The sequence below is a fragment of the Arachis ipaensis genome, chromosome B1 (assembly GCF_059453495.1).
Source record: "Arachis ipaensis isolate K30076 ecotype BB chromosome B1, ASM5945349v1, whole genome shotgun sequence".
Lineage (NCBI taxonomy): Eukaryota > Viridiplantae > Streptophyta > Magnoliopsida > Fabales > Fabaceae > Arachis > Arachis ipaensis.
Genome location: NC_142436.1, coordinates 9,404,116 through 9,428,916, shown reverse-complemented (window position 1 = coordinate 9,428,916; position 24,801 = coordinate 9,404,116). Strand labels below are relative to the sequence as shown.

The 24,801-nt window shown below is 33.0% G+C and overlaps 4 protein-coding genes and 1 long non-coding RNA gene across 6 annotated transcripts; 4 read left to right on the top strand and 1 right to left on the bottom strand.

Moving 5' to 3' along the window:
- Window positions 1-1,675: 1,675 nt before the first annotated feature.
- Window positions 1,676-12,569, top strand: LOC107645820 (disease resistance protein At4g27190-like). The gene is made up of 6 exons (XM_088500985.1): window positions 1,676-2,105; window positions 2,574-2,712; window positions 8,143-8,225; window positions 8,325-11,101; window positions 11,929-12,182; window positions 12,377-12,569. The coding sequence occupies exons 4-6, from the start codon at window positions 8,351-8,353 to the stop codon at window positions 12,447-12,449; spliced, it is 3,078 nt and encodes a 1,025-aa protein (XP_088357111.1). The 5' UTR covers window positions 1,676-2,105; window positions 2,574-2,712; window positions 8,143-8,225; window positions 8,325-8,350; the 3' UTR covers window positions 12,450-12,569.
- On the bottom strand, window positions 6,019-6,420 carry LOC148575676 (serine/arginine-rich splicing factor SC35-like). Its single transcript, XM_088502489.1, has one exon. It carries the CDS (start codon window positions 6,418-6,420, stop codon window positions 6,019-6,021), a length of 402 nt encoding a protein of 133 aa, XP_088358615.1.
- On the top strand, window positions 12,517-16,785 carry LOC148575675 (uncharacterized). Its single transcript, XM_088502488.1, has 5 exons — window positions 12,517-13,095; window positions 13,848-13,994; window positions 14,511-14,669; window positions 14,888-15,625; window positions 16,228-16,785. The coding sequence occupies exons 1-5, from the start codon at window positions 12,517-12,519 to the stop codon at window positions 16,783-16,785; spliced, it is 2,181 nt and encodes a 726-aa protein (XP_088358614.1).
- On the top strand, window positions 16,783-20,635 carry LOC148575674 (uncharacterized). Of its 2 annotated transcripts, none has more exons than XM_088500984.1 (4): window positions 16,783-17,058; window positions 17,295-18,029; window positions 18,249-19,079; window positions 19,438-20,635. In XM_088500984.1, exons 1-4 carry the CDS (start codon window positions 16,930-16,932, stop codon window positions 19,438-19,440), a joined length of 1,698 nt encoding a protein of 565 aa, XP_088357110.1. In that variant the 5' UTR covers window positions 16,783-16,929; the 3' UTR covers window positions 19,441-20,635. The 2 variants fall into 2 exon arrangements, with proteins under 2 accessions (XP_088357110.1, XP_088357109.1); XM_088500983.1 differs by having other exon boundaries at window positions 19,446-19,656.
- A 2,670-nt stretch (window positions 20,636-23,305) lies between these two features.
- LOC107620916 (uncharacterized) lies at window positions 23,306-24,462 on the top strand. The gene is made up of 2 exons (XR_001615832.3): window positions 23,306-23,719; window positions 24,302-24,462. It is a non-coding gene; the product is annotated as an uncharacterized LOC107620916 (long non-coding RNA).
- The last annotated feature ends 339 nt before the right edge of the window (window positions 24,463-24,801 follow it).

Here is a 24,801-nt window from a genome sequence, read left to right as displayed (position 1 = left end):
TAAATACTTAGAAGGTGTACAAAAAAAATTCGAAACAAAATTTGATATCTAGATTTTTTTTTTTATTTTTCAAAAAAATTGGTTATTTACAATAAATTTTTTAAAAGATCATTTGACATAAAATTATCAAATTTTAAGAATAAAAAATCTTATTTTTCTAATAATGATTATAAAAATTTATATTAAAATCTAATTTCTAAAATTTTTTTAAGAATATATATTCATATCTAATTTTTTTGTCATATTTTTTAATTTTTCAAAAATTTATTTCTCGTTAATATTTTTAGAATTTTCTTTTAGTAATGTAAACTTTTAATTAATATTTTAATAATTTACTCTTTTTAAATTATTATTTTATTATCCTTCTCACTTTTTCTCTTTTCTCCTAACACCACAATTTCACTTGCTACTATTAGCCACCCATCATCATCACCTGCCAAGCGAACTTATATTCTAAATTCTATATAATAAATTTTAAATTTTAAATTCTAAAATATAAATACTAAATTTTAAATTTTAATTTTTTTTATTTTAAATTAGTTTTATTTTATTTTAATTTTAAAAATAATTTTTATTTAAATTTCGAATATTTTTAATGTTTATTTTTTTTAATTACGGATTAATTTTTAAATTAGTTGGCTTAATTGATGCTGGATGTCTAGAGTCTAGACCTTCTCTCTCCAAATCACTATGAAAAATGTCCCTAATGCAACACAAGGTGAACTTAGTTTTTTTTTTTTTTTTTGGGACAAACTCCAGGTTAGGTGAACTTAGTTCAAACATAAGAACAATGATCATAATATGGATCGGACTACAGACTATATTATCCAAATCCAATACTGTTTAATTGATCTTTTTTTTGTGTTTTTTCCTTTTGGGCTTATGCCCCTACTTTTTACCCAAAAAAAAATGGAAACCACTCATCACATTAAGTAAGGAGATGCTTAGTCAACCAACTTGGGTTAGTCGAGTGATCAGCTCACTCGTTCGCTTAAGCAAGTGTCGGGGGTTCGAATTCTGTCTTGTGCATGCAGCAATCCATTGATCAGCGACAGACCCTTAAATGAAACTTTGATCTGCGAATTAATCCTTGTCCTGTCGAGTTGGGAGATACTGTGGACAACCAAAAAAAAAAAAGGAGATGCTTCGTCAAATAGGCTTTAATGGCTCCGAGTAGCAATTCATTGTTTGAGATGCCCGATATTTCGAATGTCTTCCTTCCATGTATTTTCTGCAATTAGGGGTGATAATGGGGTGAATAAGGACGGATTTTATCCATCCTGATTTTGTTCTATTTTACAATAATTTTTATAGAATTCGTTTTACTTCTTTTTTTTTTTTTTTTTTTTTATCAAAGATAAGAGACTCGAACCCTATCGTTTTACTTCTATTTGTGGATAATAAAAAAGTTGAATCCTAACTAAAGTTTTGAAAACCGATTCGAACCGACTGGTCAAACCAGTCAAAATGTGAATCGATAGAAAAAGCGGTTCGGACAGATGTTAAAATCTGAGAATTAAAAAATCGTCATTGACCCGTCAACCGGCCGGTCAAACCAAACCGCAACCCGACCAATTTTCTGAATTTCACCAAAACGCCACCGTTTGGGTTGAGGAATTACCCAACGTCCCAACCCTAACTCTCCAAAACGGCAAACACGCGCAGCACTCCCATCAGGTCATCACCCTTCCTCTCATCGTCATTGAGCTCCTCCCTCACTTTCGTCCAGCCACCGGCAAGCCACCGCCACCGTCGCAACGTGGTTCCCCTCCATCATGCAGCCATGCTTGAGCTTCGAAACCACCATAGCCGACCTCGTCTCCTGCCTCCGTCGCGCAGCCATTGTCCCGCCGGCGCCAACTCTGTTCCACCGCGTCAGTCCTTTGGTCATGCCCTATCCCCGTCTCCCCTTCTTGCTGCTGACCTGCTCTGCTCTAGCATCTAGTTCTAGGTATTAATTTTTTTTAAACTATAATTGTTGTTGAGACTTGAATCGTGCTCTTATCCCTCGCAACACTTTCAAAGCCACGCTTCACTTAAGGGACACTCTTCAAGCCGCCAAGGATTTCCTCACCTTCGCTGCTGATTGCAGTAAGATTTTCATGGTTTGTTATTCTAATCTCCCCTTTAATTCAATTTATTTTTTTTCCCAAATAATCCATCAATTTTCAGAGAGAGGTTTAATCTTTTGCAAATTCTTGAGAGGGACCAAATTATGACTAAGTTCTTCGAAACTGAGGAGGTGTGAAGCTTAGACTATATAAAATAATAATAATTAGTAACACATTAAAATAAAGGTTTGAGAGCCTTCTGATTAAAATAATATCATCATATATGGTATTATATTAATGCACAAAAACGATGAAGTTAAAGAGCAGGTTTGTGTATATTTGCATCATAGTGATCTTACTCATTACTCAAATCAATCAATGCCACTATTTGCTCATGTTGTTTAATTCTACCTATGAATCAAGGTTGAGCTAGTTCTTGCTCAGTTTAGAAGATGTCCATGCTATTGAAGAAGATAAAAAATTATGTTCAAATTGAAAATCTATTTATGTATGATACTGTAGGAGGAAAGGGCCATTCTTCAAAATCCAGCAAACGAGTCGCAAATGAAAGGAATCATCAGACGCCTGTTATCTTGATGATTTTCGATGTCCTGTTTCTCTTGAATTGATGAAGAATCCTGTCATTGTTTCAACAGGACAGGTATGCCTGTATTTTATCTTCTCTCTAGGGATATTTATAGTTTGTATTTAAATGAGATGATACTATTGGTTTATGTTTTAGGAAGTTTATTTATATTTTTTTATTATTTTATTATAAAACGATTTTTCCGGTTGAACCATGGTCGAACCAGTTAAACCAATAAATCACTAAATCAGTAGTTAGAACGGTTTGATGACCGGTTTGGTTTTCAGAATCTTGATCCTAACCAACACTTTAAATATTTATCCCGTCTCTATTCGTCTTTATAATTTTTTTTAACAAATAAAATTAAATTTTAAAATTTATATAACTATCATCATATACACAATAAAATAAAATTTAAATATTATACAATATTATTAATTATTTTACTAAGTATATTATATATATATATTGAAGAATTACCATGAGTTCATAACACACAACATAAGAAAAGAATATAATTCTAAAGATCTATTTTGTGTTTAAAATTTTATTTTAAGAATAATATATGAATCAGATCTAAATACTTGGGTACGCTAATAAAAAATCACTTTCTCCTTCGATAGTATGAAGGCGATGTACGTATCCACACCGAGACCAACTTTTATGGTCTGACCAATGGACATCTGATCTAAATTGAGAAATCTCTTGTAACTATGTGCACACAATTTTTTTTTTTCAAGAATTAGGCTCATATACATTTATGTTGTACGGGTAAAACACACATGGCTCATATTCCATGGCAAATGGCTTAGTAGGGGAACCATTTATCATAACTAACATGGTTGCTGTCTCAAATAAGCCCTGTATCCACCTTCTCCACATCCTACCAAATCCCATCCTCTCTAAAACATGATCAACAAACTTCCATCTTACCGAGTCGTATGCCTTCCTGAAGTCATAAAATAATCTCACAAACTATTAAGGCTCCATCGAAGATCTGCCGCTTCTGAATAAACATAGTTTACTCTTCACCGACCAACCCTCTCATAAGCGGTCTCATGTTTCCTACCAACACTTTTGATATGACTTTATATACCCTCCCGACCATGCTAATCGGCCTCAGATCCTTAATCTCTCTCCCTCCGCCCGGTTTCTCCGCTGACACCACCCATGCGGTATTCACTTCCCTCGGTATTCTCCCTTCTATGAAGAAGTTTCTTACCATCTCTGTGAACTCCCCTCCGATGGTCTCCCATATCTTTATAAATCTCAAGTTATATCCATCTGGTTTCGGTGCTTTAGTTGATTTGCATGATCACACTGTCACTTTTATTTCCTCATCAGACGGTATAGCTTCTATTCTTGCTGCCTAAGCTACATCAATTTTCATTAACATATCATCCTGGATCAGCACCTCAGGCAATGACTTCTGAGTGTATAGGTCTTTAAAGTATTTTCTAGCTATCTGCTTTATTCTGTTCGGCTCTTCACCATCCTCCCACTCTCCTAAATCTCTTCTATCCTACTCTTTCTTTGTCTAATTGTAGACTTCACATGGAAGTACTTAGTATTTTTGTCTACATCCTTTATGAACTTATCCCTCGAATGTTGTTTCCAATATTTAGCTTTTCGTTTGTACAACACATCAACTTGATTCTTTAGTACCTCCTTTCTAATGAAGTTCTCTTCTTCTCTTACACTGTCTTCAATCTCTTTCTCTGTCTTCTCATTTTCATCCTCAAAGCATTGTATCTTTGTTTTTATATTACCAAACTTTTTCTTGTTCCACACTTTGATCGGTCTCTTCATGTTTCATTTTTCTGCCACGGTTCTACCCTCTACTTTCCTCCACTCTTGGTTAAACATCATCTTAAATTGCGAGTGAGTAAACCATACATCTAGGGACCTAAATGGTTTATGTCCCCTATCCTTCGAATCCTCCTCCAATATGATCGGCACACGGTCAAATTTAGAGCATTTCAACGCTCTTACTTTTAGCCTAAGTAGCCTTTGAATCCACTCCGGATCCAAATAGAATCTGTCGATTTTGCTAGCATTCTTCCCATTCCTCTAGCTTTCATCCTTCTTGCTTTTGTCTTCTTTACTCTCTTGTTTTTAGTTAATTCTTCTTTTTCACTTTTAGCCCCTTCCACTTCTTTAAGACTTAACGTTATTTGCCCCACCTTTTTCTCTAGCCTTATTTTCAAAGCCTGCTGGAGGAATAGCCACGCTCTCAGATGATAATTGTGTATATGTGGTGAGCTTCCTTCATACCTTAATCCATTATCATTCCTTCTCCCCATGCACTACTTTTTTGCACTCCACATTTATTGGGCCTCAAATCTTTTCTCATTTTAGCTTTTTTAATAAATTTTTCAGAGACTTGGTCATATTGTACGTAGTCGTTTTGGAGGAACTAATCAAGTCACTCTCCAATTGTCCTTTAATTTTTGACTTTTTTGTTGGGTCCCATCCATATCAGCCCTCCCCTTTCCTCCATGCATTGTTTGAGTTTCCAAAACCCATGACTCTTCCACTACCTCATCACCATCTGTCTCCACCCTCTATCCCACTACCTCCACCGCAACCGCTCCCACATCATCTTCTCCACCCTCTTGCTTTCCAATACTTTCCACCTCAACCACGCTATTGTTGTCCATATTCTCATCATGATGTAGTTGTTGAATTCCATCTTCTTTGTTATACTTATCATATTTCTCATTGCTCTTTTTTAGATTCAAATATGTGTTATCTTGCCCCAACCTCTTTAGCAAAACTCTCAAATTCTTCATCATCCACCTTGACTATTAGCAAAGCTTGGACAGTAGGAGAGTAATATGAATCCAATAATGCCTTAAACGAATTAAAGTGCCCCTCCTTATCCTCTTCCAGTCGCACCAGCGCACCCACACTTCCGCCACCTTCAACATGTTACCTCTACACCAAGCATGGATTGGTAACCCAAAAAGTTCAATCCATAATCTTCTTGTTGGTTTCACCTCCCCCACTGACCACCTTCTAACATCAATGAAGTGGTTTAAGAGAAATGGAGACCTTGTCGCTTCTTCCGTACTCTCTTTACAATCGAAAATCATGAACACCTTCATAGAGCCCAACATCTTCACTTCAATAATTGTATGCCGGTCCTTCATCACTGTTGTTTCTATTTCCTCAAATTGAAGAACGCTCAAAGCTTCTACAATTAAAGTTCTACTCATCATTTCTACCATTGTATCTACCCTCTGTAGTTCAAGCTTGGAGTTTCCAAATGCTTGGAAAGCATTTTTCCTTCACATTTTACAATACCGACTTACAGTTTGCCCTCCATAAGCAGATCCTTGCATGATATTACTTTGCTGCCATTGTTGCCCCATCCTTTGTTCATATCTTCATCTCTTCAATTGTCCTTATGTTTGGATCCATTGCTACTCTTCCTTCATTAATTTTATCCCCAATCCCTCTTATGTATTTTGCTTCTGTCAGTCTTAACTTGCACCCCCACATTATCCAACCATCAAGATGTTGTATCACATTCAAGGCTTTCGTTCTTGATACATACCTAACAAATGCGAATTTTAGCTGATTCCTTTCTCTAGCTTTGTTAGGAATGAACACATCCACAACCACCCTAGCCCTTCCAAAAACCTTCCAGATCCAACTTACAGTGGAGTTGCGTGGTAAGTTGTCAGCAAACACAGTTACCAGACTCTTCTGTGCTCCCATCTGCCTCCATACTTCTTTTCCCTGTTTCCTAGGTTGTATTTCATGTTGGTTCCTATTCATTGGTGTGCGGACAATAGGTTAGGCTGCCAATGCCCAATGGAATATAGGTTTTTTCCTCGGCACTACTTGCCATTGACTTTTCGGTTTTTCCTTTCCAACTCTCTGGTTTTCTCTCTCCCACTCTCTCTCTCTTATCCCTAACTGACAGTCGGCTCTACCACATTGAGGTTATTATCACTTCTTGTCTCAACTGCCTCCATCTGAAAAGATATTTAGACTTGAGAAGTATATAGCAACCTTACCTAGCTAAAAGCCAACCTCATCATCAATAGTTCTTTAATTTTCCATCATCACTTTAATAAAGTCTTTCAAAGATGCTTCAGATGAAAGTAGAGAAGAAGATACATTGATACAATATGAGTAGATGAAATTGCTAGATATTAACAAGGAAAGTGTAACTCATTGATTGAGTTTTGATAGGGTGGTTGTTATTTTGGTTCACAAATACTGATATGATATTTTATAAGATCCAAAATAAATTTTAACTAAAAACTAACTATGAAAAATACTCTGATTTACAAACTGTACGTGATTGACTCAAAACAGAACTCAATATCAAGTAGCTATCTATGATCAAGAAGTAAAATATACTTTTCTTGGACATGAATAAAATACATTGATAAAACTGGAGAATTCAAATCTCTTAGAGTGAATAAATTGATAAAGTGGTAAAGTGAGGAGGTTAATCACCATCGAATTTGTAATTCTCATCATATGTGAACTCTATTATCTTAATTTAAGAGTAATTAACATATATTTATCATTTTACCAACTCTCTTTCTTTAGAGAATCTTAATCCAAAACTGGGAGTAGGGGTAGAAGTGGGTTGGGCTACCCGATGGAGGCTCATGGCTCGGCTCGTTTTAATCTCGGTTCATTTTATTATTCGTTAGGCCGGTTTTGTTAAAATAGTTTTTTTAAAAGTAAATGATTGTTAGTTTAGACTTTCAAGTTTCAACTATTCATTTATATTAAATACAAAATAAAACTAAAAAGAATCAATGGTTAAGATTAGTTAAGATTGTAGTTTTTTCGTTCAAAGAAAAAGTTTATGAATCGTAAGTATGATTATGGTATGTAACTAACGATTAATATATAAATAAATTATACTTTACAAATTATGAATTATAAATTATAGAATGTATTTAATGTCAATTTAGAATTTTTAAGTTGATTGTTTTGAGTTATAATTCACGAAACAAACTTTTTAAATAGACTCATGGACTTGTTGAAATTTTAAACAGGTCAAACTTGAGTCTGAAAAAAAACCTATAAAAAATAACATGCCTAGACTTATTTACAACATAGACCAAGTTCACACTAAACCTTGGCTCGGTTCCGCCAATTTCCTTGAAAACTAAACTTTTTAATTTCCCATCAAGAGTCATCAATATTGCCTGTTTCGCTTACTTACTGGTTACCCGTTACTAGTTACTAATTACTACTCCTAAACTAAGGATGCACGTAGTTTTTATTTTTGTTTTCTATTTTTAGTCTTAGTATTTTCGATTATCAAAATTTTGTAAAAAAAAAAGGTAAAAGCTAAAAGTAAGAAAAGAAAAGAAAATAAAAATCCCGAAACAAACCAAACACACTATAATCCTTTCTCCTTAAATTGCTTAATTTTTGTGGGTGCAACCCTTATCATGAATCATGACCGTATATATTGTCTCCAAATTGAAACGAGTAATGACCAATGAGCATTTAACATCTATGTAACAGAGAAAGGTTGCGTCCCAAGGTATTTGATCTTTCAAGCATATCGATTTGTCTTCTTATTCGCCCAGTCTAACTCGAAGGAAAAGGTACTATAACTACTGAGCATTTAGCATTTGTATTATCCTTTTTAGAATGTTTCCTTGAACTCTTTTCCTCATTCAAAATTTTTCGACTTTTGTTTGTAGTCTCAGCTCTTGAATCAAAACAGTCAATGGAAATTCTAATTTCTCTTGCCGGAAAAGTGGCAGACTATACTGTGGGTGCCATTGGAAGGCAATTCAGTTATGTAATATTCTACAAAGCCAATTTTAAGGAGTTGAGTGACCGTGTTACTGATCTTGAAGGTAAAAGAGATGAAACCAAGCATCGTGTTCAGAACGAAAGAAGGGATTTGAAAAAAATTGAAGGTCGTGTGCTGAAATGGTTGGACGACGCGGATGAAGCCATTGGGAAGGCAAATCAGCTTCAAAATGATCCTGGTCATGCAAAGGTTGGGTGTTCCAGGTGGCCATTTCCTAATGTGGTGGCACGCCATCAGTTAAGTAGAAAAGCCACAAAAGTTGCCAAAAATGTTGCGGATGTACATGGGGAATGGAACTTTCCCGAAGTAGCTTATGTTCTTGAACCTGATATAGCCTCAACCTCTATTCCAAGTAGTAGTAAAAACTTTGAGTCAAGAAAATCTATTCAGGATAATGTCATGCATGCTCTAAGAGACCGCAAAGTAAGCATGGTTGGAGTCTACGGGTTTGGTGGTGTGGGTAAGACTACTCTCGTTGATGAAGTTGCTCGAATAGCAGAGAAGGAAAACATGTTTGATTCAGTGGTCACCATATACAAAACCCTAGACATCAAAACAGTTCAAGAGAAGATAGCTGCTAAGTTGGGTCTTCGTTCTTTTGAAGCGCAAACTATTGGTGTTAGATTAAATCTCCTACGGGAGAGAATCAAACGGGAGAAAACTATCCTTCTCATATTGGATAATATTTATGAAGCCTTTGAGTTGAAAAAAGTAGGCATTCCCTCTGAGGAAGAACATAGTGGTTGCAAAATATTGATGACTTCTAGAAATTTAGATTTGCTACGGCAGATGGGGGTCAAGAAAGAGCATTTTAGACTAGACGTTTTAAATGAAGAAGAATCATGGAGCTTGTTCAAATCTGAAGCTGATAATTTAGACAGAGAACCAGACAAGCATGGAGTTGCATTCCGATTGGCAAAAAGGTGTGGAGGATTGCCTATTCTCATAGTTACTACAGCGAAGTCATTGAGAGATCAAAACATTCATGTGTGGAAAGATACATTGAACCAATTAGAAAAGTTTGGGGATGAACAATTGCAGGAGATAACTTACTCAGCTTTGGAGTTAAGTTATAAAAGGCTAAGAGGCTATGAAATGAAAGCTCTTTTCTTGCTCTGTGCAACAATTGGTGAATATATTACAATTGATTACCTATTCAAATATGGAATGGGTCTAGGTATATTCAGCAATACAAATACAATGGAAGGTGCCAGAGATAGACTTCACAACATGATAAGTGCATTAAAGGCATCCTGTTTGTTAGTAGAAGATGGCACAAGCACAACAACGGTCAAAATGCATGATGTTGTTCGTGAAGTAGCTATTTCCATAGCCCTTAGAGATCATCACATATTAGCTAAATACAGAGATGATTTGAAAGAATTTCCACCAATGGATATTCTTAGCGAGTGCTCCCAAATCATTTTGTTCCAAGGTGGTTTCCGCGAGCTTCCTGAAAAGTTAGATAATCACAATCTAAAATTTCTCTATTTGTGTAAATTTGATCTATCTCTAGAAGTCCCTAATTCCTTTTTTGAGGGAACAAAAATCCTTGAAGTTTTAGATTTAACAGGCTTGAACTTAGCTTCACTGCCCACTTCTTTTCTTTTCTTAACTAATCTTAAAACTTTGTGTTTGGATCAATGTATTCTGGGAAATATTGATGCAGTAGGAGCTTTAAAAAATTTAGAAATACTCAGTCTCTGGAAGTCATCCATGATGAAACTTTCAAGAGAAATAGGGAAATTGACTCGTTTAAAAATGCTTGATTTGAGTCATTCTGGAATTGAAATCATCCCACCAGGCATCATATCAAGCTTGATCAAATTGGAGGAGTTATACATGGGCAATACCTCCATTAAGTGGGCGGTTGAGAATCCATACGATCAAAATGAAAATGCCAGCCTCGATGAACTTCGACAATTGTCAAACCTAACAGCTCTAGAGTTACAAATACAAGAGGCACGGATGTTGCCAAGAGACTTGATATTTGATAAATTAGAAAGGTTCAAAATTGTTATTGGAGACATCTGGGAATGGGCTGATATTGAAGATCCCACATTGAAAACATTGAAGCTCAAGCTTGGCACCAATATTCACTTGGAGCATGGGATCAAAGGATTGATTAGAAGAGCTGAAAATTTGTATTTGGATGAAGTTGGAGGCATTCGGAATCTACTCTATCAATTGAATGGAGATGGGTTTCCTCAACTGAAGCACCTCCATGTCCAAAATAATGCCATAATTAAGCACATCATTGATTTTACAGAGAGAACTCGTATTCCAACACCATTTCAAAACTTGGAAAAACTGGTGATTCAGAATCTCAGTAAGATGGAGAAAATTTGTCATGGGCCACTTGCAATTAATTCCTTTGCCAAGCTCCAAGCCATCAAAGTTGAAAATTGTAATAAAGTGAAATACCTTATCTCTGTTTCCATGCTTAAAGGCATGTCTCATCTTTCAGAGCTCGAAGTTTCTCAATGCAATCTTATGAAAGAAGTAGTGTTTGACGATGGTGATGCAATTGCGATGAATGGCGAAACTGGTGAAACCATTCAGTTTCCAAGGCTCCATTCTCTGACTTTACAACATTTGGATGAGCTTGAAAGCTTTTCTAATCAGTCAACGTCATTTCCTGTACCCCTTTTCAACAATCAAGTAAGTGTTTTAGCTTCTATACTTGTTCTAATGCATATAATAAAAGTTTAAATCTTTACACGCATACACATAAGTCCTAAGATGATTCTTTATTTCTTTTCGTTCATAAGTAGGGATTTTTTATTTTATTGTTTTTTTTTTCATAAAAGGTATCGGTAGATCTGAATAATTATGACTAAACACAAATAACATATGTAATAAAATTAGTATTAAGTAGTGGCATGTTCTAAAGGGTATTGGAAGACAGTTTTACTTTGTTGTTATACTTTACAAACTAATATATACTTATATTAATTTGTTTATCATTTATATTTCTGAATAGTATATTAAGTTAATTCAAATGTCAACAAAATATCGAGTCAAGAACCAAATTCATTATAAGTTTATAACTAAGTATACAATTCAATCAAATTGAAAATACATTTCACCTGTGTGTGTGTATGTGTGTGAATACCTTAAAACATTTAACAATTATAGAAAGATAATTATTGGTCGTCATGAATACTATTGAGCACTTTTATGTAGAATGATAATAATGCTATTGTAAAATAATATTTTTAATGATCATAGAAAATTCTTATTTATCTTATACTGTAATTATTAGAAATTTATTTATATAATATTTTTAATGATCATAGAAAATTCTAATTTATCTGCTACTGTAATTATTAGAAATTTATTTACATCACATTTCATTTAGTTGTTTTAGTTATTTCTTAGCTACTTTTATTATATTTATTTGGATTTCCTTTCAATTGTTAGTTTATTAAATAACCCGTACATAATGTTTCTTCAAGCATTGGTTAACATTTTTATATTCTACGTAGGTTTCATTTCCTAATTTGGACACTCTCAAATTGAGCTCACTTAATTTGAACAAAATTTGGAAAGATAATCGACACTCTTTTTATAAATTGAGAAATCTGATTGTTGAAAATTGTGATGGTTTAAAGTATTTATTCTCATCTACTATGGTGGAGAGTTTTTCAAACCTCATAGAGCTTGAAATAAGTGAATGCCATCTAATGGAGGAGATAATAGCTACAGAAGACAGGGACAACAATATTGTCACACTAAAAGAGGTACGATAACTAAATATATAGTAACTCTATTGGTTTGAAAAAAAATAGGATCATTGTTCAAATAGTATGTATCAAATAGAAATTTACATCATATATTGATTATATTCTTCACTAATATCTTTTTTTCATTGCTTCTTCTTTATTAATAGTTTAATAATAGAAGTTAAATATGGTTTTGAAATGTTTGAATCATAGGTTGGATTCTCCAAATTGCAAACAATTATCTTGAAGGACATGAAGAGTTTGAAGAAAATATGGCACAGTGAATTTTCTAAAGTGAAGACATTACAAGTAAAAAATTGTGAGAAAATTAGAGTAATTTTTCCTTCTTCGATGGAGAAAGCATATAATGGTCTAGAAACATTAATGGTTGCTGACTGTGATTTGGTGGAAGAGATATTTCAACTGAGTTCCGATGAAAACAGTGGTCTAGAGCAAACACAACTGAAAAAAATTACTCTAGAAAGATTGCCAAAACTAAAACAAACATGGAACAAGGATCCTGAAAGAGCTCTTAATTTTGGTAATTTAGAGGAAATAAATGTGATGAGCTGTATAAACTTGGAATCGGTAATTCCATGTTCAATAGCCACGAGTTGCTCACATCTTAAAGAACTTAGAATTAAATGGTGTGGAAGTTTGATGGAAATTGTTGCATTAAAGGAAGAACCCACGTGCTCAACTATTTTCTTTGAGTTTAGCCATCTAAGTACTTTGGTGCTTTGGAACTTAGATAAACTGAAAGGATTCTATGCAGGAAATCACACATTGACATGTCCATCTTTGAGGATATTAGATATTTCAGGATGTGTGAAATTGAATTTGTACAGAACTCTTTCTACAAGTTGCCATCAACAACTTCCAGACGAAGAATACATTATTTCAACACAGCAACATTTGGTAGCTGAAGAGGTATAAATTATTTATATTAATACAGACACCAATTTGCATCAAAGTGCAAATGCATATGTATGTCTATATATATTCATTTCCAAAATAACATTCTCAAAGATGAGTATCAGAGTTCGTGTTAATTTTGAAATTTAATATTAGTTTTTTGTCAATATAAGGTTCATACTTTTGTTTTGTTTTAGTCCTTATAAAAATATTATTTTTTATATGTTTTAGTGTATTAAAATTTAAAAATTGTTATTCTTGTTCTTGCCATCAAGATTTTTTTTAAATGATGACATAGCAAGTTAAATATTGACGTATGTCATTGTACTAAGTTAGACAATTTTTTTAATTTTATTGAAATAAAAAGATTTTATAAGAATAAAATAAAAGAAATTGAACATACATTTTATAGGTATAAAAGATTAATTAACTTAAAAAGAGAATTTGATTATGTGAAAAATATGAAACATATCTAGTTAAGTTACAAAAAGTTAAGAGAGAATATTAGAAATTAAACTATTTATATATGCAATTAATTATTTGAATAACTGGATTGGTGATTGGTGATCTCTAATGGTTAGATAGTATTAGCAAGTTTGGATAGAATTGAGGAAAGTATTGTAGCACTATGCCAAATTCCAGAAGAAAAATGAAAAGTATGGTAGGAAATTACGAGAATGATTAACATTTTATAATTATTCAACATTAGATTCACATTTATTTATTTGTAGTCACTTTTTGTAAATTATATTTTATATATGTTTAAGGTAATACCGAACTTGGAGCACTTGAGAATAGACGAAGCGGATGCTGACAATTTATTCCAATCCCAAAACATACGTTCTCTCTTCAACAATATATCATTTCTTAGTCTGTCTAGGTACGAGAAGGAAGTTTCTACTTTTCCCGATCAGGTTCTGCAGAATATAAGCTCGTTGAAGTGGCTACTCATTGAGTTGAGTTCCTTTAAGAAGATATTTCAAGATAAAAGACTTCCAAATGAAAAAAATTGTACAAAGATCCAAAAGTTATCACTGAATCAGCTACCAAATCTTCAACATATATGTGAAGAAGGATTGGAAATTGACCCAGTTCTTCAGCTACTTGAATATTTATTTCTTGATGAGTGTTCAAGTTTGATAAACCTAGTTCCTTCCTCTGTTACCTTTTCCTATTTGACCTTCCTTGAGGTAGTAAATTGCAATAGCATGATAAACTTACTTTCACCTCCTACAGCAAGAAGTCTAACCAAGCTCACAGAAATGAAGGTAAAACAATGTGATTCACTTGAGGAAATAATATCAAAAGAGGGAGAAGAGATAACAAATGACATTTCATTTTTCTGTCTGGAAACTTTGGTGTTGGATTGTTTACCAAGACTCGGTAGGTTTTGCTCTCAAAAGTGCTTCCTAAAGTTTCCATTATTGGAGGATGTAGTAGTTACGGCATGTGATCGCATGAAGTACTTCTCTGAGGGGAACACAATAAGCACACCAAAGCTTCGAAAAGTGTTAATAGCAGAGAATAATAAAGAATTTTATTGGAGGAAAAACTTGAATGACACCATCAAAAACATGTTTGATGATAAGGTATGTTTTATTTCACTAATCGCTGGATTTGCTTTGTTTTACTAAATTGGATGCCAGATGGCTAGTGCTGCTGTATAATACTTGTGACTTTAAACTTGAAAATAAAATTTAAGACTATCTATTATATTATTTATCCATTTTTTGCCAAAATGAAAATAAAAATATGATTAATGTTTGTTCACAGAATTATAAATTTACAAACTATCAAATATATACAGGTACGTAGTCTCAAGAATTTGAATCTATCAGAACATCCCGAGCTAAAAGAGTTATGGTATGGCCAACTTCAGAATAATATATTCAACAATTTGAAGAAGGTAGTGGTTCACAAGTGTGACTTTTTATCAGATGTGCTCTTTTATCCGAATTTAATAGACATGCTTGTGAATTTGGAAGAATTAGATGTAAGAGACTGTCATTCTCTGGTAGCTGTATTTCATATTGTGAACTCAACATTTTCTGAAGAAACTAAGCCAAGGAAATATTCTCTTTTGAAAAAGTTAACTCTTGGTAGTCTTCCAAATTTGATGCATATTTGGAAGGAAGATCCTAGTACAACTTTGAGCTTTCAAAATCTATGTGATGTCTCTGTTGTGGATTGTCCAAGCTTAAAAAGTCTCTTTCCACTCTCTGTGGCTACAAATATGGTCCAACTTGAAGACCTTGAAGTATTAAGATGTGGAATTGAAGAGATAGTTGATAGTAAAAGAGAGCCAAGGGAGATGATTAAATTTGTGTTTCCTCATTTAAGGAAACTGTGGCTAAGAAATATGTCTAAACTGAGGACATTCTTTTCTTGCATTTATTCTATTCAATGTGAATCTTTAAAAGATTTAAATGTGTTCGACTGTCCAAAATTGAGGCTATTTCAGACTACATATCTCAGTTGCCAAGAAAGAACTACGGATGAGAAGATCTCTATCCCTGTGCATCAACCTCTTTTCACAGTTGAAGAGGTATGGACAATTAATATTTCATCTTAGCTTTCTTTTTCTTTCACAAGTTGAAAACTTTTTCTTAGCATCAACATTAATTTTTTTAGAAATTAAACTGATTCTTCTAGAAACTCTTGCGATGCTGCACAAAGATTTTTCTCTTTGACAGTAGTATAGCTCTCAAACAATATTTTCAAATTGGATGATTGGAAATATTTTTATTTTTATTTTTATACATGCTGAATAGCTTTTGTTACTAATAATGCATGAAGGAAAATCTAGACTTCGTAATTTAATATAGGTTAAATTATTCTATTAATCGATATAATTTTTTTTTTCGAATAAAACGTGTGTATAATACATAACTGATTACGCATAATAATGTAGACGTTATGTAACATCAAAGAAAAATAAAATGCCTTATAAATGCCTCATGTACAAAATTAAATTAAAAAAAAAATGTATTTTGAAAACTTTTTTACGAAAACTATATTTGATGTTGGATAATTTGTGATATTTTTATTTTTTGTTATTTATATTCGCATGATAATTAATGGAATATAGATTTCTATATATTTCTAATATTATTTGGGTAATAACTTGTATTGGTTTTTATTTAACAGGTACTTCCAAATTTGAATGCTTTGACAGTGAACAATAATGATATTGATGTTATATTGCAAAGCATGTATTCAGAGGACCAATACAACAAACTTGAACGTCTGAGAGTGACCACATTTGAAAATGAAGGCGCCACATTTCCATATTGGTTTTTTGAAAAAGCAGAGAGTTTGGAATCACTAATTGTTGAATGGAGTTCTTTTATAGAGATATTTCATGATCAGAGAGTTGCTAGTGAGGACGGACAAGTCACAATTAGCACACAGCTAAGGAACCTTACTCTATATCAGCTACATGACCTTCATCATATATGTAAAGAAGGATTTCACATTGACCCCATTCTTCAACATCTTGAAAAGATAGATGTTGATCAGTGTTCTAGTCTGATAAACTTGGTGCCTTCTTCTGTTACCTTTACTTACTTGACACATTTGGAGGTAGCAAACTGTAATAGAATGACCAATTTGATGACATGCTCAACAGCCAAAAGTCTTGTCAACCTCACAACAATGACGGTTGAATCGTGCAATTTACTAGAAGATATAGTGAATGCAAAATAAAATGAGAAAGACAAAGAAATTTCATTCTGCAGCTTGGAGACACTAGAACTTGTGTCTCTACCAAGGTTGCATAGGTTTTGCTCATGCCAATGCTCCCTTCTATTTCCATTGTTGGAGAATGTATTTGTGAAAGAATGTCCTCAAATGGAAATTTTCTCTACGGGAAACACAAGCACACCAGATCTTCAGGAAGTTCAAATAGAAGAAAATAATGAACAAAATTATTGGGAGGCAGACTTGAATAGAACAATAAACAAAATGTTTATGGATAAGGTTTGTTAAATTTCTGCTATATCTATCATTGTCTATTAGTTAAAGAGAAATTATAGCAACAAAATCTACACACATGCATGCTTAAATGTTGTTTGACCATATTTTTCTTCTTGTTATATTCTTTTTTTTTTTTTTTTTTTTTTTTTTTGAAAGCAAAGCTCAACACAACAAAGGTGGAGCACTTCTTGTTATATTCTTTTTTCTATCTCCTGATATTTTCAAATTTTATTGAACAGATATCATTTTGTAGATTCACACATTTGACCTTGTCTGATTATCCAGAGTTGAGAGACTTTTGGTATGGCAAAGAATATCATAATTTATTTGGCAATTTGAAATCTCTAGTGGTACAAAAATGTGAATTTTTGCTAGACGTTCTTTTTACGTCAAACACATTACAAGTTCTACATAAATTAGAAGAACTGGAAGTATGGAATTGTGATTCATTAGTAACATTGTTTGATGTGAAAGAAATGAAGTCTAATGGAGCAATGGTGAAACAAGCTAGCAAATTGAAAAAATTAACCTTGTCTAGCTTACCAAAGTTAAAGCACATATGGAATGCAGACCCATACGAAATTGTTAGTTTTGAAAACTTGTGCACAGTGGAAGTTGTTGAGTGCAAAAGTTTGATCTATTTATTTCCATTGTCAGTATGTCTTGATCTCCCATATATTGAAAAGTTGAATATATATTCTTGTGGAGTTGAAGAAATTGTTGCAAGGAAGGAAGAAACAACTCAAATCACCTTTAGCTTTCCTCACTTGAGTTATTTGAGATTTAGACATCTGGAAAATCTCAAGAGTTTCTGTTTTGGAAAATTTACCTTAGAGTGCCCTTCATTAAAGACATTAAATGTATCTCAATGTGAAGCACTGCAAATGTTTACCTTCAACAATTCAATTCTCCAACAGCCTCATCAGACAAAAGAAATCCCCCCTATTCCTCAAGCACTCTTTTCTATTGAAAAGGTAATGCCTTAATTATATTATAGTTGCTATGTTTTATTATGTGACTTTGTATTACCTATTCTCTGTATTAACTAAAACAAAATAAGACAAAAACACTATACTTTCAAAAAAATAATAATAAAATAAAACTAACTAGGACAATAAATGGTTTTGTTGAATTGAAATTTGTACTTCAAATAAGATATATATTTTTTTTTATTTGGATATTTGGTATTTCAGCTAAGCTGCAACTTATTGGAAGAATTAGCACTAAATGGCAAGGATGCAATGATGATAATCAATGGCCATATGGAAGAAGTTAAATTTCCGAAAGTAAAATTTCTTCGTATGGAATGCGTTCATGACACACAACTTACTTGTTGGAATGATTTGCTTGAAATATTTCCTAATGTAGTGAATCTTCAAGTAAGAACAAGTTCTGTGCAAACATTGTTTCCTGTTGAAGAAACAGCTCATTGCAATACAACAATTGCTCAACAAGTGAAGGAATTGTATCTTAATGATATGGAACATCTCAAACATATTTGGCATGAAGACTTTCTATCTGATCAACTTGTCCCTCGAAATCTTGAGAGTTTAATCATTGATACTTGTCCTAGTATGGTAAACGTCGTTTCATATTCAGTGTCATTCCAAAATTTGAAAGAGTTGTCTGTTGAAAACTGCAAAGGGATGACTCATTTGATAACATCATCCATTGCTAAAAGTTTAGTGCAACTAGAAAGGCTCTTCGTGATCAATTGTGAGATGATAAAGGATGTTGTGAATGTTGATGAAGAAGAAGAAGCAGAGGAAAATATCATATTTGAGAACTTGGAATACTTAAAACTCTCTATTCTGAATAGTTTGAGAAGTTTTTGCTATGGAAAACATGCACTCATATTCCCATCTTTGATAGAGTTCGTTGTTGAAGAATGCCCTCAAATGGAGATTTTTTCACCAGGATCCATTATAGCACCATTTTTGAGGGAAGTTGAAGTGGAAAATAAAAGAAAGCGGTGGAAAGATGATCTTAACACTACTATTGAACAATTATTCAAAGAAATTCAGGTATGCAATAAATTTTAAAGCTATACCATTAAATTTATTTATTTTTGGCTATAATTTTAAAAATTATTGTGGAGTAAGAAATTAGTTTTCTTTTTTCTTAAAGTTAAAATTCTTAAAGGATCATGAAGTATGCCAACTGTATACCCTTAATTCTTATTTTGCTTTTTATTTATTTCTTTTGCATCACTCTAATTAAACGGTAAGCAGAAAGGCTACAGATCATGATGATGATGACTAACATATAGAACAAGTAAACTACTAAAATGGTGTTGAGTTAAGAATAAAATTAGTTTAATGATGATGACAAATATTGAATTATTGGGTTAAACACCCAATCGGTTTTGATTGCTTTATTTAGTAATGCAGGCCCAAAAGCAAAGTTTGCAGTAGCCCAACAAATTGAAACAAAGAAATCAGGTAGGCTGAATGAAAAGTGATTCACCAACCAAGCCCATTGCATCCCAAAGAGAAAGGTAACTCCAAAGCTGAGTCTCAGCATTGTTCTTCTTCGAGTAAACACGAGAGAAAGAGAAAGAGAGCTTCACAGTCAAAGTTTATATACCAGAGAAGAAAGAAAGAGAAAGGTTAACAAAGAAAGCAAAGTCCAATCACGCTAATTAAAGGCATGTTAAGCTAAGTCAGAAGTTAAAGATAAATTTATTTCTTTTTGCATGCAAGTTGATTTCTTCATTTCTTCTCCTACTCTCTGTAATACCAATTTGGGATAAATGGAGAAATTAAGTTCTGATTATCTCTACTGTGAATCAAAGACTCAAGTTGTTACTTGGGACCAAAACACATTTTTAAGGGTTTGGATTTGGGATTATCACTGAGGAATATCATCTCTGCTGCTCTGTTTCCCTCAGTCAAGCAAATAATTCAAATTTGAAATCTCTAATTTAGGGGTTGATTGAAGAAAAGAGGGGGTGATTGATCAAAGCTCAAAATCCAAGAAGTTGACTCAAGAGGAATCCCAACCGTGGCTCAAACTAAGGTACAAAAGGAAAATTGGAATCTGTTTTGAAAAGAGAGGAGAGAGAACCCGAATTGAGAGAAGAAAGAAACCTCACTCTTGAGTTTGAAGTTTTGAAAGCATTGCACCTACACTAAAGAGAGCACTCCGCTAAGATAAAGAACAAAGTTGAGTTCAGATGCTGGGTTTAGTGCATAGAGTTAAAGCTGTGATTCATCAATCTCTTTCATGTATTACTGTTTTGTATTTCAGTTTCAGTGTATATCTTTCTTAGTTTTCTTTGTGAGGTAAAAGGAAAGAAAGAGAAGCATTTAGAAAAAGCCATAGAATGAAAAAGGCCGAGAGATACACTTTTTCAAATTTCTATTGGTTGTATTTTCTGTCTTGTGACATATATCTGAGAGGTATTCCTTGCTAACTTGGATAAGCACTTAGTGTGGTAAGTCTAGGTATTAACATAGGCAAGTCAAGTTTATGTTGAAGTTTGTGTGCCCAGATAGGATTGAGTTGAGTCTTAGGAAATTAGTGTATGTAATACTTGGATTATAGTGAAAATTTCACCAATGTTGTGGTGAAAATTAGTGTATGTAATACTTGGATTATAGTGTATGTAATACTTGTAGGTTGTATTGCACAAGACAACTGAACCAGGATATATGGCTGTGTCATCTTCTTCTTTTTCTCTGTTTTAGTTCTGTTTTCTGGTTTTTACGAGACAAAGCAAAATTCTCTCCTGATTTATCCGCTGCGCAGATTAACAGAAATCAGGTTTAAAGATTCATCTTTAAGGCTTAATAATTGAAAGTTAAAAAAAGTCATAGATTCAACCTCCTTCTCTAAGCCTTCTGAACCTTCAAATGGTATTCGAAAATTATACCACTAACAAAAATAATATTTAAAGATGCAAATAACTAATAAGTCTTTGAATGTGTTGAGTCAAATACTGATTAATTATCTTCTAATGATAAATATAATTGCTAATTTTCTATTATAACTTATTTTCTTATGAATATTGTAGGCATTGATGGATTGACAATGAAGGATCATAATTAACAATTCATGATTCAAGTTAAAAAATGAATGATTTCCTCTTCAATGCCAAGACTACAATCTTTGAATGTGCAAATGGCTAGCTTGATCAAAAAGAAAATTATTCCAACACTACTAGAGATATCAAACTCTATAAAAGAAAAACTCATCCAAAGAAGGCAACCATTTTTGAGCAAAATCTGATCATAGCTTCACTGCCTTTGTTTCCTTATTTTTGAGTCTGTTTTATTTATTTATTTTTTGTCTAAATTCAAGCTTACATTGAAAGACAAAGAGAGTAATGCACACAAAAGTTATTTAATCTTTTGTTCGAGTGTTTGATTTAGAAAGTATTCTGAAATTAGAGTACATTTAGTTCTCCTTAACTAAGTTGGGTCAGCATTTAGGTATTACTAAACTTGGGTAACTTAGGTGAGTTAGAAGAGTGTGAGTCTCTTGAAATTAATGTTTGTAATCCTTATTGATTGTAGTAGAAATTCTATCATTATTATGGTGGAAACTGAACGTAGGTCACATTGCATTTTGTGGTTGAACCAGAATATATTGTAATGTTATTCTTCTTCATCCTTAAACTTTGCAACTTCCATTTTCATTCTGTTCTGCTACTACGGGAAGAGATAAAATGAAAATAGTATCCTTATTTTAGTGTAATGCATAATCTATTTTATTAAGCTTCCTAGGCAAATCTCTCAATGCTTGGTGTAGCAAGAATCAAGTTATTGTTGCTCTTTTAATAGCTAAGGTCAAATATATAACAACATCCCTCTACTGCTCCCAGGTTCTTATGATTGAAAACTCAATTAATTGATTATAAAATTAAAGCTAAAAATATTCTCCTTATGTGCAACATGAATGTTATTAACATTTCAAAAAATTCAATTTTGTATTCTCGCACTAAACATATTGAAGCGAAATATCACTCATGGTGTATTATTAAGTGAGTTGAAAATAATACAATATCCAAGACTATATATAGATATTAAAAAAAATCAAAACAATAAAAATCTAATATCCTATAAAAATATACAAATATATTAAATAATTATAATTAATGCTAATTAATTCTAATTATACTTAAACATTTTTAAGACAGAATACCAAAACAACGAGAAAGAGCTAAGTGAGCTAGTTAATCAACCAAACAAGTGAAAGTATAAAATACTGAACCGATACTTTCCTTTGTTAGGAAATTATTTTAATTTTTTAATTTGTTTGTGGGCAATACATATATTAATTATAATCACAAATTATGTTATTTCAAATTAAATGACTTATATAATGGTGATCTCATTTATTGTTATAAATGCTAAATTGAATAAGTCATTATTATTTTTGATTTGGAATTAAATGAGAATAAAACCAGATATTATCTTTTATTCTTTAGGTAATTATCTTTTGAATTTTAGATATATTATCTTTTGAACTTTAGATACTATTTTATTTGGGTTTTAGGATTTAATGGGTGCCATACTCATATAAATAGTGCCTCCAGGTTTCAGTCTCCAATATATCAAAACCGCCTTTGTCGCTCTTTCCCCATCAGAAGAGTTACAATTCAGCCCTAGGGATACAGAAGATTTTGGTTGAGAAAGATCGAAAGAACCACAATATCTAAATCCTTCTGTCAATTTCTGATTTCTATGAGTAAAGGTCCGTTTCCGCATTATGATATATTTTTGGTGATTCAATATAGATAATCTGGGTCATTGAAATTAATTTATTCCAACACCCTTTTCCTCAAGGCATGAAAATGAAAAAAAACAAAATGTTTCATCAAAAAAAAAATTGCAAGAGTCATTCCTTCCTTCAGTTTTGTATTAACTTAAAACTGAATAATAATAAATATATATTTGGTTACAACAAATAATAATGATAATTAGTGCACATTTGTTTTTTCTTTTTTAATTTTTGTCATAAGATTTTAATTTTGCATTGACAATCATTAGGGATGGCAAAAACTCTGGCAGGATGGATATCTGCGGGAAATTACCCGTCGGGAGACGGATACGAGGAGAATTTTTTTATCCGTGGGGACGGAGACGGGGCCCGTATAATAAACGGGGCGGGGGCGGAGGCCGGAATAGAGATTCCCGTCCCGTAGAGACCCGTTTAATCCCCGCATATGTGAAAAGACTAAAATATCCTTAATATATATATATATATATATATATATATATATATATATATATATATATGTTATGAGGGAGAGTGAAAACCCTAGCCGTTACCCACTTACACTCACAATTCGGTAATTCACAAACCCTGAAGTCCCTCATCCTCTCGAGCCTCCCCCTGGCCCCTGTCCTCTCAGACACGCTGAACGGCGGCTGAACGGCACGGTCTCAGTCCTTCACCGCTACATCCCACTCCCTCAGTCCCTTACCGCCACCTCTCAGTCTCTCACGCAGTCAGGCTACCCGTCATCGTCACGTCACGCACACGGCAACAGCCAACAGGAAGTCTCTCGTTGCATCACCGCCACCTCTCACTCTCTCGTCGCGTCTTCTCGTTGTCGTGAGTTTGTCAGTCGACGCCTTCGCAGTTCGTCGCCTCTTCACCGGTCGTCGCGTCTTCGCCGGCAATCGCCTCTTCGCCGGCCGTTTCCTCTTCTCTTCGGGTAAGTCAGAGAACTCTAATTTTCATTATTTATTTGATTTTGAAGCATTTGTCTGATTTTGATTATAAAATTGTTCTTGTTTATTTTGATTTTGAAGCATTTGTGTGTTATGATTATGCTAATTCTGGTTATGAATTTTTTATGTTGATTTTGAAGAATTTGTGTTTATGATTATGCTGATTCTGGTTATGAAATTTTCCTTGTTTATTTTAATTTTGAACCATTTGTGTTTATGATTATGCTGATTGATTAAGCTGATTCTAATTATGAAATTTTTATTTTCATTTTGAAGCATTTCTGTTTTTGATTATGAAGCATTTGTGTTTATGATTCTGCTGATTGATTATGCTGATTCTGATTATGAAATTTTTATTTTCATTTTGAATCATTTGTGATTATGATTATGCTAATTCTGATTATGAAATTTTACTTGCTTATTTTGATTTTGAAGCTTTTGTGTTTATGATTATGCTGAATCTGATTATGAGATTTTTCTTGTTTATGATTTTTATTTTTACATTATTAACTTATTGTTGAGTTATTATACTATTTTAACTTTAAATTGTTTTCTTTTCAATGTAGGATTCAAGTAAATCGAATTCTACCGTGGTACTATTATTACGCACATGATGAAAGGAGAATTTAGAATTATATTAATGTGATGAACTTTGTTTGGCTGTTTATGGATATATTTGATTGTTTTATGGAATATTTGGTTGTTTATAGATATGTTTAAATGTTGATGATTGTTGGTTATTGTTATTTAAATCTTTAAATACCATGGAAATTTGGTTAGTAAGGACAATCGAGGATTATCTTTGTTTATTTTTTTATTTTTTTCAATTTTTATTATTTTTTATAAAAATCCGTGGATATCCGCGAAGACCCAGGTCCCCGGCGGATACGGGGTCCTCGCGGGGGGCATGTCCCCGCCCCATAGAGACCCGTTGTCATCCCCCGCCCCATGGAGACCCGTTGTCATCCCTAACAATCATACTCAAATAACTTTAAAATCCAAAGAGACATGAATTGCTGGACATGTTTGATAATAAAATTCAAATTTATATCAATGTTCATAATAA